Source organism: Nyctereutes procyonoides, unplaced genomic scaffold (genome assembly GCF_905146905.1).
Source record: "Nyctereutes procyonoides isolate TBG_1078 unplaced genomic scaffold, NYPRO_anot_genome, whole genome shotgun sequence".
NCBI lineage: Eukaryota > Metazoa > Chordata > Mammalia > Carnivora > Canidae > Nyctereutes > Nyctereutes procyonoides.
Genome location: NW_026575020.1, coordinates 17,924,352 through 17,939,510, shown reverse-complemented (window position 1 = coordinate 17,939,510; position 15,159 = coordinate 17,924,352). Strand labels below are relative to the sequence as shown.

The window sequence follows — 15,159 nt, the reverse complement described above, 5'->3', positions numbered from 1 at the left end:
ACTTCATGCTGAGCACAGAGCCCAACACAGGGCTTGATCCCAGGACCCTGATATCATGACCTGAGCCAAAATCAAGTTGGAAGCTTACCCGACTGAGCCACCCAGGTGCCCCCATTTTGAATGTTCTTAAGTTTACATTTCTTGAAGTGGGATTACTGTGTTACAGGGTATATGTTCAGTCTTAGTAGAAAATGCTAGTTTTCCAAAATACTACATCAATTTAGATTCCCACTAACGATGTATGAGTTCTGACTGCTCCATGTCCTAACGTTTTTGTTTTCACTTAATCGTTCTGAGAAATGAACAGTAAGACAGCAACTTCCCTGAAAACAAAATAAGGTTGAGTCCCTTTCCAAATGTTTGGTTCTTTGAATATCCTCTTTTTACATGCCTAGTCAAGTTCTTTCACTATTAAAAAAAAAAAAAAGGTCATTTTTCATTTCTTTAATATTAGTTCTTTAGATGCAGGATGAGCCCCTGATTACACGTATGTCCTACAAGTATCTTTTCCCACTTCTCCCACTCCGTGCTTGGCTTTTCACACTTTTAATGATGTCTTTTTTTTTTTTTTTAATGGTATCTTTTCATGAACAGATGTTCTTGATCTTAACATAGTCTGATTTATCAACTTATCTTCATATTTAGGCCATTTTGTATACTATTAAATAAATCTTTGCTGACATAGTGAAAATTGTTTTCCTAAAAAACCGTTTTTCGCATTTAGGTCAGCAAACCATCCAAAAATAATTACCGTGTACAGTGTAAGGTAAGGTTGAATACTTTCCCCCCTATATGAATACCTAATTGACCGATACCATTAATCTGACTTTCCTTTCCCTATTGTACCACTGTGTCACTTTTATCATAAGTCAGGTGATAGTATATGTATCAGTCTGTTTCTGGAATGTTTTGTTCCACTGGTCTGTCCATTCATGTGCCAATACCATATTATCTTAATTGCTATGGCTTGATATTTGGTAGTGTAAGTTCTCCAGATTTTCTTTCTTCTTCCTCATGATTGTCTTGACTTGATTCTGCATTTCAGTTGAGCATCTTTTGATGTTTATTAGCCATTCATATCTCCCTCTTCTACGAGCTGTCTGTTCAGGCCTTCTGGAAATGAGCTGATTATCCTTTACATACTGGTTAGTATTAGATCTTTCAGTATTAGAAAATACACCTGTTATCTGTCAAATATTGTCATTTCCATAGTCTTTAAAGAAATGCCTACAATTTTTTCCCTATTTTTTTTTTTATGTATTTACAAGTATCATTTTTTTTCCTTCTTTCCTTCTAGGCTCTGGTCTTATACTTAGAAAAGCCTTACCCATGCCAAGATGGCATTAGAACCTTGGCTACTGTAACAGAAGAGTAACAGAGGACTTCACCTTTTACATTACTTGTTTGACATTTTTTAAATTTGCAAAGTACCTTAATTTTTTTAAAAAGATTTTAGTCGGGCAGCCCCCGTGGCGCAGCGGTTTAGCGCCACCTGCAGCCTGGGGTGTGATCCTGAAGACCCGGGATCGAGTCCCACGTCAGGCTCCCTGCATGGAGCCTGTTTCTCCCTCTGCCTGTCTCTCTCTCTCTGTGTGTGTCTCTATGAATAAATAAATAAAATCTTTAAAAAATAATAAAATAAAATAAAAAATAAAAATATTTTATTCATCTATTTTAGTGAGAGTGAACACGAGCAGAAAGAGGGGCAGACTCCCCCTCTCTGAGCCAGGAATCTGATGCAGGACTGATCCCAGGAGTCCAGGATCATTACCTTAGCCAAGGTAGATGCTTAACTGAGTCAGCCAGGTGCCCTTAATAATCTTATTTATTTTTTTAAATAATCTCTTTAAAGAAGAAATTTCAGTCATTTCCCACTACAACATACTGACCCAATAATTGATACTTTTTTTTTTTAAGATTTTATTTATGTGAGAGAGACGGGTGCGCAGGGGGAGGAGCAGAGGGAGACAGCTATGCACTGCACCTGGAACTCCACACAGAGCTCCATCTCACAACCCTGAGATCATGACCTGAACCAAAATCAAGAATCAGATGCTTAACTAATTAAGCCACCCAGGCACTCCTATTCTGATACTTTTATGATTTCATTTGCCATATTTAAATCTGTTTTTAAAGATTTATTTTAGAGAGAGAGGGAGAGAGAGAGTGCACACACACGCAAATGGGGAGAGAAGCAGAGGAAAGGGAGAGAATCTTAACCAGACTCTGTGCTGAGCACAGAGCCCAGTGCAGGGCTCGATCCCACAATACTAAGATCATGGCCTGAGCCAAAAATAAAAGTTGATCGCTTAACAGACTGTGCCACCCAGTCACCCCTTCCATATTTAAATCTTTAATTCACCCGGAAGTCATTTTAATATATAAGACATAAAGGTCTAACTTTTCCCCCAAAGAGCCAGTTGCTCAAGCTATTTTTAGATATTTCCCCCCATTTAAAATATAGCATTGTCTCATAACTTTCTCATTTTTTTTTAAGGATTTTATTTAGTCATTTGAGAGAAAGAGAGAGAGAGAGCAGGTACACAAGCAGGGGGAATAGCAGGCAGAGGGAAAAGCAAGCTCCTCGCTGAGCAGGGAGCCCAATGTGAGGTTCAATTGAAGAACCCTGTGATCATGACCTGAGCCGAAGGCAGACACTTAACCAACTAAGCCACTCAGGTGCCCCTCATAACTTTATCATTTAACAAATTCTTAAATGTTTTGATTTCTATCTAGGCTGTTTACCATGTTCTGTAATTTATCTCTTTTTTTAAGATTTTATTTATTCATGAGAGACATCGAGACAGAGGCAGAAACACGCAGAGGGTGAAGCAGGCTCCCTGTGGGGAGCCTGATGGGGACGGAACTTGATCCCAGGATTCCAGGATCACAACTTGAGCCAAAGGCAGATGCTCAACCACTAAGCCACCCAGGTGCTCCTCTCTCTACTGTTCTTATGCCAATGCTATACTGTTTTAAAATATGTAACTTTCTAACATACTTGACTATTTTATAATGCACATATCTCCTAAGTATTGTGCATCTTCAAAATGTCTTTGACTCTTTTCATATAATCAGTTCCTCCAGATGAACTTCATATTTAATCACTTTCCTATACCAATAAAGTTGAGAGCTTGATTCATATATCAAATAAATTCACAGCTTAAACTGAGATGATCTGACATTATTTATAACATATTACCTTACCATCCAGAGATACACGGTATGGTGGGCTATTTATGGTCCATTATGCCCCTCCCCCTCTCAATTTATTAATCCCAAGAGCTCTTTATATGAAAAGATTGTTAACTAACTCTTGCTGTCAAATGTTGCAAATTTTTTTTCAATTTGTTACCAGCCAATTAAAAGATTATCATAATATTAGTTGACACATTACATAGCTATACAACAGAAATACATGTAAAAAGGAAAAATTCTAAAGTCAGACATTAATGCATTTGTATGGTTTTCAGCCCAAGACTTACAATAATAATAAAAGTCAAAATCATTAAGGTTAAGACTGAAAATAATAAATAGAACACATTACTGAAACACTTCACCTGACCAAAATTTAACTTGGTCAATTTTGTAACCAGACTAGGACACAAAATAGATTGCTCAGCAGTTTAAAAGATCATAAACTTCAGTCTTTAAAATACCCAGCCCTGGGCAGCCCCGGTGGCTCAGCGGTTTAGCGCCGCCTTCAGTCCAGGATGTGAATTTGGAGACCTGGGATCGAGTCCCATGTCGGGCTCCTTGCATGGAGCCTGCTTCTACCTCTGCCTTTCTCTCTGTGTCTCTCATGAATAAAAAAAAATATATTTAAAAAAAAATAAAATAAAAAACCCAGCTCTTCACTCTATTTGCTTTCACTTGGTGTACAATTTTACAATTCCTTCTATTTATCTTTCCATTTCTATACCTAAATGAGCGCTCTTGGTTAAAAGCTATTCAAATTCAAAGATATTATTTTGTAACATACAAATTTTTATTGAACCACCTGTCATTTTTTTTTAAGATTTTATTTGAGAGAAAGAGAGAATATACGCGTGCACAACCAGGTGTAGGGGCAGAGGGAGAGGGACAGACTCCCCTGCTTAGCATGGAGCCAAATGCATGGCTCAGTCCCAGGACCCTGGGACTATGATCTGAGCCGAAGGCAGATGCCCCCTCACCTGTCATTTAAAAAAACTTTTGTAATTTCATTTTTTCCACCTGTCATTACAAAAATTTTTTTTGAGAGAGAGAAAGAGAGGGAGAGGGCACGCACGTGCACGGTGGGGGCTAGGGGGAGATGGAAAGTGAATCCCAACCCTACTCCCTGCTGACCAGAGCCCAATGTAATGCCAGGCTGGTTCTCACCACCCTGAGATCCTGACCTGAGTCAAAATCAAGAGTAGGATGCTTAACTCATTTAGCCACTCAGGTGCTCCCCACCTGTCATTTTTTAAAACACATTTTTAGTGAACTTCCCTTCCCATATACATCAACAGCCATTTCCAACTTTAGTCTTCCTACATAGAAGCCACCACTCCTATCCCTTATTTTCAGCAAATGATCTTACCATTCATGACAACTATTCTTTGCAAACTTAACTATGCTGATACTTTATGTACCTAACTCTTTCCATCTGATCTTAGAGAAATAAGTATTCTTTCCCCAAGATCAGTTTAAGACCAATACCTTAATTTATGCACAATGAAGGAAGAAGCAACACTCATTTATTAATTGTCCTGCTTAGGGACTCTACTCCATAATTCATTTCCCATCTCATTTGTACAATTAAACTCATTCCATTTTGGTTTCTGCCATTCAGCCAATAAATATACCCTAGTGTCTTCCATTCTTTAAAAAAAATTCCTGGGATCCCTGGGTGGCGCAGCGGTTTGGCGCCTGCCTTTGGCCCAGGGCGCGATCCTGGAGACCCGGGATCGAATCCCATATCGGGCTCCCGGTGCATGGAGCCTGCTTCTCACTCTGCCTGTGTCTCTGCCTCTCTCTCTCTCTCTCTCTCTCTGTGACTATCGTAAAATAAAAATAAAAAAAATTTAAAAAAAATTCCTTTTACGTTTTATTTTACCCTTTCTACATATAAACACCTCTCTCCCTTCCCTTTCTCAGCAGTCAGAATGCCTACTTCACCTCCCATTCATTCCATAACCCCATCTCCTAAAGCTGTGCCTTTACCTGAAGCTATTCACAAAAAATTAACACACTGACACTGGACTACAACAATCAAGAGGAATGGGGTATTTTTTGGTTCCACAAATATTACAACTTTATCTGTGACAGTGCCTATCGGTGGAAGTTGGGACTGCTGAAGGAATTTGATTATAAATTTCTCCTTGGTTCTAAGATAAAATTAAACTGTAAACAGCCTCTTAAAATGTTCACAAATTGGAGCAGGGGATGAGTACTTCATACTCATATGCATTAAAATGCTTAAAAAGTACCATATTTATGTAGTGATACCGTGTTTTAGAGCAAAAGTTCCTTCTATTTCCAACAAAGATTAGTAAGTCAAGTAATTAGTTCTATAAATGTCTTTCATCAATTATCTCAAAATGCAAAATCTTCACAATCAAGAAAGCAAGGAACACAGGAACTCAATACTAAGTATTAGCCCTTGTCTAAGTTACTTACTTTCTCACCTTTAACACAGGGTTATGCCTTAATCTATAGTTTGTGAGGATTAAACAAGACAACACGTGTAAAAGCACTTAGCATAGTTCCAGGCACATTTTAAATGCCTTCCTTCACTTTAACACAATGCCACACTCTCATCAGACATACAACTATTTAGAAGTGTACCAAAAAGAAGCAATATTAAAACTCTGTAACTACATGAAACAGAAAACGTGGCAAAAGCACCATCTGTTCATACTAGTAATAATCTTCAAATGAAAAGCTTCAATTAGAAGCAAAAGGTCAAGAATATTTTGAGAGAATTCAAGCAGTAATCGTACTTTGCTTGAATTTCCAATTATTTCTTCTTAGAGTGTAAAAGATTACATAAGATTTAATAAAATGGACAGAGTAAGCATACACACAAAGCTGTAGTTTCCCAGGCTGAGAAAGCCAAATTTAAACACACCCTACCTTAGGAGGAATGAATCTTAAATACACAAAATTTCCTTAGATATATACAAAAGTAAATCAATGTGTCAAAGACATTTGAGATGAAGGGAGATTTTCTCTACACCAGGGCCAAATAATAAAATGAATTACCAAAACAAATCTTCTCCAAATATTTATGGAGTAAAAAAATCATTTGAATTATTAGAACTGGTGTAATGAGGCTGGATTTAGTAGAATGCAGCAAGTCAGCTGCTTTCTGAAAAAATATTCTGGGGTGGAGAAAGTGGGCGAGCTTCCCAATAAAACAACTGCCATAAAACAACCATACATATATAAGAACATACACATCTGTTAAATATCAGTTTACACTGTGTTCCAGCCAAATTACTAATCAAGAGGAAGCATTTAAAATCTAAAAAATAAATCCTACTCCACTTCTGGTCACATTTTGCACGGGTAGCTACTGGAGAGAGTACGAGTTATCCACGCCGATTCAAGGCAATGAGGACCGAATAATAAGTCCACTGTGCACATTCAAACCCGGGAGGGGGGAGGAAAGGGAGGCTCCGAGTCCATAAAGTTCTCCTCCCTCCCTAAACACTGCAAAAACTGTCCACGTCTAAGACACTTACCCTTGAAACTCCTTGGAGAGTGACTTGGGAGACTTTTTGTTCTGATTTCTGAGGGGGAGCTATTTAGGAATGCTGCAAGATTGCAACTTTCAAACACACGAACATAAATTCTTAAGTATTTTTTTCTTTCAGGAAAGATTTTTTTTTCCCTTTCCTTTCCAGTAGTGTATCACCACTCACATATTAACAAAATTCCCAAGCATAAACAAAAACCAAAGCTTTAAAGAATACACGAAAAAAAACCATACAACTATTTATTCCCAGTAAATCCTCAACTCCCTCTCGATTAGGATGAAAAAGGAGAAACGAAGTACACAAAGCAGAAAAAATGACTTGGGAAAAGGGGCGACAAAAGGAGAAAGTGGGAAGGGGGTTTAAGAGCAGAGCAAAAAGTTCAGCTGATGCTGACGTTTAATCTGGGTTAAGGGCAGAAAATATCCTGAAGACACAGGCTAGAAGTGAAGGACTGAGTGGGACAACAGAGGAAGTGCACGCAAAAGGCCTGCCCAAGATGAGGGGGCACAGGGTAGGAGGGAACACCGAAAAACGAGGAGACTCATTGGGAAGAGATAGCAGCGACCAAGGCCCAAGAGCTTGAGAGAGGATACGGAGACAGGGTCTTCCTATACCGGCAACGCCGAGACGGCACCAGATGCCTCGGGAGGCGATCCTGCTACGAGGGGTGAGGGGTTAACTGCGGGGGTTCGCAGACGTGGAAGGGGGTGCGGCCCCAGGGGTTGCGGCAAGGGAGCAGAGAGCAGGCCCACGGCCCGTACCTTGTAGTAAACATCGAACTGGATGTTCTCGGGCAAGGAGCGGATGTCTCGGCGGGAGCGGATGTAGTTGTCCACGACAGCGGAGATGGCGGTGTTATACAGAGTCTCTGGGATCCACTCTAGTTCCACGGCCGCCATCTTCCTTCCCTCCTCCTCCGCCTCCTCCGCCTCCTCCTCCCGAAGGCCCCCGCCTCCCTCCGTAGCGAACTCGTCTGCGGCCCCGGAGGATTCGGACGGGCGGCGGCAGCCACGCGGGCACAGGGCAGAAGCGCACGGCCGTCCTGGCTCCTCCCGGGCGAGCTGTAGGGTAGCCGCGGCGCACGCAGGCCCGGGTAAACAGCGAGGCACGCAGCCAGAGAGAGCCAAGCCCAGGCGTCACATTCCGGGTTTGAGAGAAACCCGAGTTCCGTCCCAGCGCGGAGCTCTGCAGGGGCGGGGCTGCGTGTGCGGCGTCATGACGTCAGCGCACGCTGACGCGCCGGAGGGTAGGAATGCGGCAGGCGGAAAACTTGGGAAGAAAAGAGTCGTGATGCTTCCCGCCGAGAACGTATTTTCCGAGGGGGCCCGAGGTGGTGGATGAGGGTGGGCAGGTTGCCCTGGGATGAGGAACCCTCTCCCGTGCCGAATTACGGGGGCGCCCCAGTCCCTTCAGCAGATTCCGCCTGGAGAGTTCTTAGGCATGGACCTTTTCGAGGTTCAGGTAAAAGTTTGAATCCTTTCCTCAGAAAAATGCACATTATCAGTACAATGAAAATTACGCATTCAGAGAATTCAGAAGGGATCTAAACACCCTTCCTCAGACACTGGTCCCTAAGCCAAGTTAGGAAACTTCTGGTCCGGGAAACCAGGGCTTATCATGGGTCATTGTATAACCATTTCATTGTTTGAACTTTTTACCATATTTACTTTTTCCAAAGAAAACTTACAAACAGAAAATGAGAAAAAGAACTGTAGAAGAATTTGTTAGGAAGGCTAGCCTGATTATGGAATTACAAATAGTGGTGAGAAGAAAGGGGTTAATTGCTGGCTGTGTCAGGGCTTAATAGTAAGATAGAAATGAAGGTTTCAATTTTCTCTCATAGTTCTAGTCCCAGTCTCAAGAGACTATTGAATAATTGAGAGTACTTGTTTCAGCTCCCTTCCTTATTCAGCCTGAACATCTGCTATTTATGTAACTTAATTTTCCAAGTTGGCCACCTCAAGAACTTTGTGCAATATATTTCTGTTCTAGGAATTTAACAGTTGCTGTCTGTAATTGATGACACCGTCTGATAGTCACCCTGTAACAATGTAAAACCTAAAGACAATAATGATAATATGTCCTGACATTAAGAGCTAAAGGAATTGGAAGTGATTCTTCCAGTTTACCCGGTATTTTTATTTTAATGGCTAAGTAATTTGGTAAAAAAAGAAATACGCTTAATTCTTTTCTCAGTCAATACCGGCCGGCTCTGTAATCCATGAACCTAAGATAGATGTGGTTGGCCTTAAGGGTTGCGGACTTACTAAGTAAAAACAAAAACAAATGCCCAGTTACATTTTAATTTCAGGTAAATAATGAATAGTTTTTAATCTAAGTATGTTGCATGCAGTAGTTTTACACACCCGTTTCAAGTCTCTCAAGCACATGAGTTCCTTCAGCAAATTCTGCATCAGGAGTTCTTAGATCTTTTGAGGCTGTTTGGACCTCTTTCCACAAACATGTATAATTTTCCATGCAAATATTGCATGGGACATACTTATACTAAAAAAAAAAAATTCATTGTTTATCTGAAAATCACATTTAACTGGGCATTGTGTTTTATCCAGCAACCCTACCTCAAGGGATCCAGGAATCCCCTGAAATTGAGTGCAGATGTTCTAGGACATTTTGGCTGAATCAGGAACTGGGCTCAGTTCCTATAAGCAGATTAAGCTGTGTTGGACACACATTGATTGCTATATGGACCTTAGTGCTGTTAGGCAGAATTAAACATCCAAAAATGTATATAGACAAAGGAGTCTTTACGGACAAAAGGACCTCTTGATCCCTTCTTCATTGTTTTGAGATTGAAAGTTATTAAAATGTACGTGATGGCCTGGGAGGCCCTGACATAGGGCAGACAGATTACCTGAAAGGACAGGGCCCCTGAGAATTAAATGTTGGAGGAGTCAGGACCAGTAGCTGCCATCTGTACAAAGGACTAAGCATCGAAGGAGCTGAGTGAGCCACCCAGGTACTCCATAAGTACCTTTCTTTTGAATCTGGTTAGATTGTGTCTGCTCCCACAAGTAGAGTCCAGCAGAAGTGATGCTAGGTCAGAAATGGCCATACAGAGTCCATTTTATTCTCTGGAATTCTCATTCTTGGATTCCCGAGGCACCATGTTAAGAAGAGGAACTAGCCTGAGGCAACCATGCTTTCAGAAAGCTCAAGCCACATGGAAAGACTATGTGTAAGCACTTCAGTCAATTGAGTACAGCCTTTGAGTCATACCACATCAGGTACCCGTTATTTCGGTGAAGAAACTTCCAGATGATTCCAACTCCACAACATTTGAGCCACTGTCAGCCACTCCAGTGTTCCCAGCTGAGGGCTCAAGTGTCACAGAGCTGAGACAAGCATCCCTGTTCTACTCCATCTGAATTCCTGACCCACAGGAGCATAATAAAATGGTTGTTGATGTATCACTAAGGTTGGATGGTTTATTATAAAGTTCCCAGGAACCCATCACTTTAGACTGCATATTGAACCTCTTCCCTTTCAGGGCTACATATTGCTAAGGGTATAAATGCATTCATGAAAATTATAAAACTCATAACCTGTACTGGACAGTCTTAACTCTCTGACGATGGCTCTGCTACACTACTTATAAGACTGAATTGCCTAACCATAGAGTATCAGCATAGAGACAATGATTTTTATCCAACACTTGAAGAATCAGAGCCCTCCAAGTCTACACCCGCTTATTCAACACCCATTAGCCACATATCAAAAATCACATGGACCTCATAAGTAATATTGTCAAGGTACATCTATGGTACAACACATGATAGAGACAAAATGACTGAGTCCTATAACTTGTTATCCCAAAGAACAGAGCGAGGGTTTGTCAACAAATTCTTGTCACTTTGGGAAATAATGCAGGTAGGAGATTCGACCCAATTCTCATTCCTCTGTACTATTACCCACATCCGTAGAAAATTTGTGCTGATTCCATTGTATATAATAAAGACTTACAGGTCATTTTTGGAAAGACACAAAATAATACAGTGTGAGAAATACTGTGATAGTTTGCATAGGACATTGTGGGGGTGCTAAAGAGGAGATAATGAGTTGGTTGGGGTTGTAGTAATGCTATAACAGTTCCAATGTAGGTCAGTTCTCAAAGTATTTTTAGTTGCAATGAAATTCATAGGAAAAGAACACTCGAACAGATTTACTTGGACAATTAAAAGTAGGTTTGTTTTGCCACGACACTGTACCTCTGATTTCTGGGAAATTTACTAATTATTAGAATGTAAAAAATACAGGAAAAAATGTGAAACAAACTTGTAGTTCTTTAATTGTGACAGTGAAAAGTTGTGACTTTTTCAATGAAATAGAAATAGGAATTAGGTAAGCTATATACAAAGTGATGTAGTCATATAATAATAACTTGAGCCAATCCAAGAGAAATACCATTATCCTGCGTGAGTGGATCCCATCCACCTCCAACTCACCAAATAATTTAATTAAAATATACAAATGAAGGGCACTGGGGTGGCTCAGTTGGTTAAATATCTGCCTTTGGCTCAGGTCATGATCCCAGGGTCCTGGGATCAAGCTCCACATCAGGCTTCCTGCTGGGCGGGGAGTCTGCTTGTCCCCTTCCCTCTGCCCCTCCCTCCACTCATGCACTCTACCCCCCCCAAAATAAATAAAATCTTTTAAAAATATATTAAAAATAAATAATAAAATACACAAAAGACACAGATACTTAACTTAGATGACAAAATCTATAGTGAACCCATTTACTGAGGTTAAACAACATACTGAAGGATTTGGGTCCAGGTTTGGATTTTGTTTGTGAGAGAGCACGGGGGGTTGCAGAGAGAGAGGAAGAGAGAATCCTGAGATCACCACCTGAGCTAAAATCAAGAGCCAGATGCTTAAATGACTGAGCTACCCAGGCACCCCTAGTTTGAGATTTTTTTAAGTTATGATATATCTATAAGATAGGCAGACTTGGGAAAGGTTTCAGGTATGGGGGAGAGCAAAAACCTTGATAGTTGTTTATGATCGTTGAAGACAAGAGAGTATATTAAAATAAAGAAAAGAATGTATATTCCAGAGAAAAGAAAAAACTAAGAGATCATATTATAATCTACTCTGTAACATCTCTTATAATGATACCATGTCAATTATATCATGTGTGGATGCCTTATGTCCTCAACTGGTGCATGAAGATCTTGAGGACTGGATAGTAAATATTGTGTATTTCAGATACCAAGCCTAGTGCAGACATACATGAGCATTTAATAATTAGATTAATAAATAGGCCTTCCTACCTCTCTTGGGGAAAAACCACACAGTTGGTTACATTGCAAAATATTTACTTCCTTTACACTCAAATTTTCAAAAACACATACTTTAAAGTATTTTGTTCCTTTTTATTTTTTATTTATTTTAAAGATTTATTTATTCATTCATTCATTCATGAGAGGCAGAGAGAGAAAGTCAGAGACATAAGCAGAGGGAAAAGCAGGCCCCATGCAGGAAGCCCAATGCAGGACTCAATCCCAGGACTCTGGGATCACCCCCTGAGCCAAAGACAGACGCCCAACCACCACCCAGGCATCCTTGTTCCTTTAAAAAAAAAAAAAAAAAAAGATTTTATTTGGGAAAGAAAGCATGAGGGGAGGGCCTAAGGTGAGGAGGAGCAGGAGAGGGAGAAGCAAACTCTTCACGAAGCAGGAAGCAGTATGTGGGGCTTGATCCCAGAACATTGGGATCATGACCTGAGCTGAAGGCAGATGTTTAACTGACTAAGCCACCCAAGCATTCATATATTGTTCCTTTAAAAAAAAAAAAAATTGTGACAAAATATGCATAACATTAAATTTTCTATTTTAGCTATTTTTAAATATACTAAGCATTGACAGTAAGTATGTTAACAATGTTGCGCAGTCATCACCACATTCATTTCCAAAACTTCTTCCTCAGCTCCACCAAAAACTCTGTACCCGTTAAACAATGATTCCCCATGATTCTCTTTCCAGCCCCTGGTAGCCTGTAATCTGTTTTCTGTCTCTATGAGTTTGCCTATTCTAAGTACCTAATATAAGTGGAATCCTGCCTTTGTCCTGTTGTGCCTAGTTTATTTCATTTAGCATGTTTTGAAGGCTTATCTATGTTGTAACATAACAGAATTTCATTTTCTTAAAAAGATTTTATTTTTTATTTTTATTTATTTACTTTTTTAGAAAATATTTTTAAAATTTGTTTATTTTACAGAGAGTGCAAGCACGTGAACCAGTGAGCAGGGAGAGGGGCAGAGAGGGAGAGAAAGGGACAAGCAGACTCTGTGCTGAGTGTGAAGCCCTACACAGAGCTTGATTTAACAACCCTGAGTCCACAACCTGAGTCAAAATCAAGAGTTGGACGCTCAAGTGACTGAGCCATCCAGAAGCAGCATATTTACTTATTTCCTTTTTAAAAGTAGGCTACTTGCTTAGCGTGGAGCTGAATGTGGGGCTTGAACTCACAACCCCAAGATCAAAACCTGAGCTGAGACCAAGCGTTGGATGCTCAACCGAGTCACCCAGTTGCCCCTAAAGATTTTACTTTTGAGGGATTTCTACATTCAATGTGGAACTCAAATTTACAATCCTGAGATTAAGAATCGCACATTCAATTGGCTGATCCAGCCAGACACCACTTTCAGTTGTTTTTTGTTTTTACTTTTACCCCCTTTTATTAGTGTTTAAGGCTGAATAATATTCCATTATATGTATAAAATGCATTAGTTTTTCCATTCATTTGTGCATGGCCATTTGGGTTGTTTCCAACTTTTGGCAATTGTGAATGACACTGCTATGAACGTAAATATACAAACATCTGTTTGAATCCCTGTTTTCAATTCTTTTAGATATATACCTAGGAGTATAATTGCCAGGTAATTTGGTAATTTTACCTTTAACTTACTGAGGAAGTGCCAAACTTTTCCACAACAGCTGTACCATTTTATATTCCCACCAGTGATTCACAAGGGCTTCAGTTTCTGCATATATTCACTAACACTTGTTATTTTCCATTTTTTTCATTTTTTGATAATAGCCATCCTAATGGCTGTAAGTGTATTAAAATATTTTTGTGTTCCACCAAAATTCACATTAGAATTATGAGCTAGCCCAATAAGAAGAGAAAGTATAGGGGCACCTGGGTGGCTCAGTCAAATAAGCATCTGGCTTTGGCTTGGCTCATAATCTTGGGGTCCTGGGATGGAGCTCTGAGCTTGGCTGCCCGCTTGACAGGAAGTCTACTGCCTCTCCATTTGCCCACCTCCCTACTCGTGCTTTTTCTCTCTGTCTGAAATAAATAAAAATCTTAAAAAGAAGAAAAAATATATTAAATACATAGTTGAAGAGGCTAAAGTTATGTTGGAAAAAACAGGCAATACATACCAAGAGCCTTAAAAATATGCAAATTCTAACTTAATTTAGATTTTCTCACATGTTCAAATAGACATATGTATAAGGATGTTCAAACAGCTTGTTTATGTGCTTATAAGTTTTAAAATATGAAGAGCAGCCCTCCCCCCAGTAGACAACGGATAGAGTGGTTCTATGCTATTTGTTTTTAGTGAGAGGACACAGAAGAGGGAAACAAGGAGCCTTTTCTTTACTTTTGCATTTTAAAATTCTAGGCTCTGCAGGGAAACAAAGAATTTATATGCATAGACAACACAGTAGATTTGATGAATAGAGCTTCATCCTCCCTTCCAGTTTCCCTGGAAAAGAGAAAGAAAGGAAAGGGGAAAACCCAAAGTAAAAAGTATAGGAACCTGATAATGGTGGAAGTGCCCTATACCCTGTCCCCTCACCATGACTACCACTTACTTCTGCACCTCTGTATGGATCCTAGAGTATAGGATAAAAAAGGTTTATGGTGGTCTGAGTGCAGAAGGTTTACTTTCATAAGTGGAGTCTAGAAAGGCAGTAAGAAGGGGCATCTGGGTGGCTCAGTGGTTGAGCATCTGCCTTTGGCTTGGGTCGTGATCCTGGGGTCCTGGGATCAAGTCCCCCATCACATTCCCTCTGGGGAACCTACTTCTCCCTCTGCCTATGTCTCTGCCTTTCTCTCTGTGTGTCTCTCAATAAATAAATATATAAATAAGAAAAGCAGTAAGAATGCATAGTAGGAATGGCTGCCTGATAGGCTCAGGCAAGTGAGCCTAAGACAACATCACAGGGCCCCGCAGCATGATATGGGAGTGGTAGAATAACTTTCTTTAATTACCTGAGGGTAACCAGCATCTATGAAGGGCTTTGAGCAGCCCAGGAATTTCTCAGAATGATTTGTGCCCAAGAGCCTTACACGGCCTCCCAGAGCCACTGGCAACCTGTCACAGGGGCTGATAATTCCAAAGTACCAGAGAGTGCCCATGAGGGAAGAGAGAAGTTTGTCTCTTTAAGAACCACTGAGATCCAGG

General features: G+C 40.2%; 1 protein-coding gene across 1 annotated transcript in view; it reads right to left on the bottom strand.

Moving 5' to 3' along the window:
- Positions 1 to 7,910, bottom strand: part of APPBP2 (amyloid beta precursor protein binding protein 2) — a 69,338-nt gene extending 61,428 nt beyond the window's left edge. Inside the window, exon 1 of the mRNA XM_055329517.1 lies at positions 7,487 to 7,910. Coding sequence (XP_055185492.1) covers positions 7,487 to 7,624 — 138 coding nt within the window. The 5' untranslated portion in view covers positions 7,625 to 7,910. The remainder of the gene's footprint in view (positions 1 to 7,486) is intronic.
- Positions 7,911 to 15,159: the final 7,249 nt, after the last annotated feature.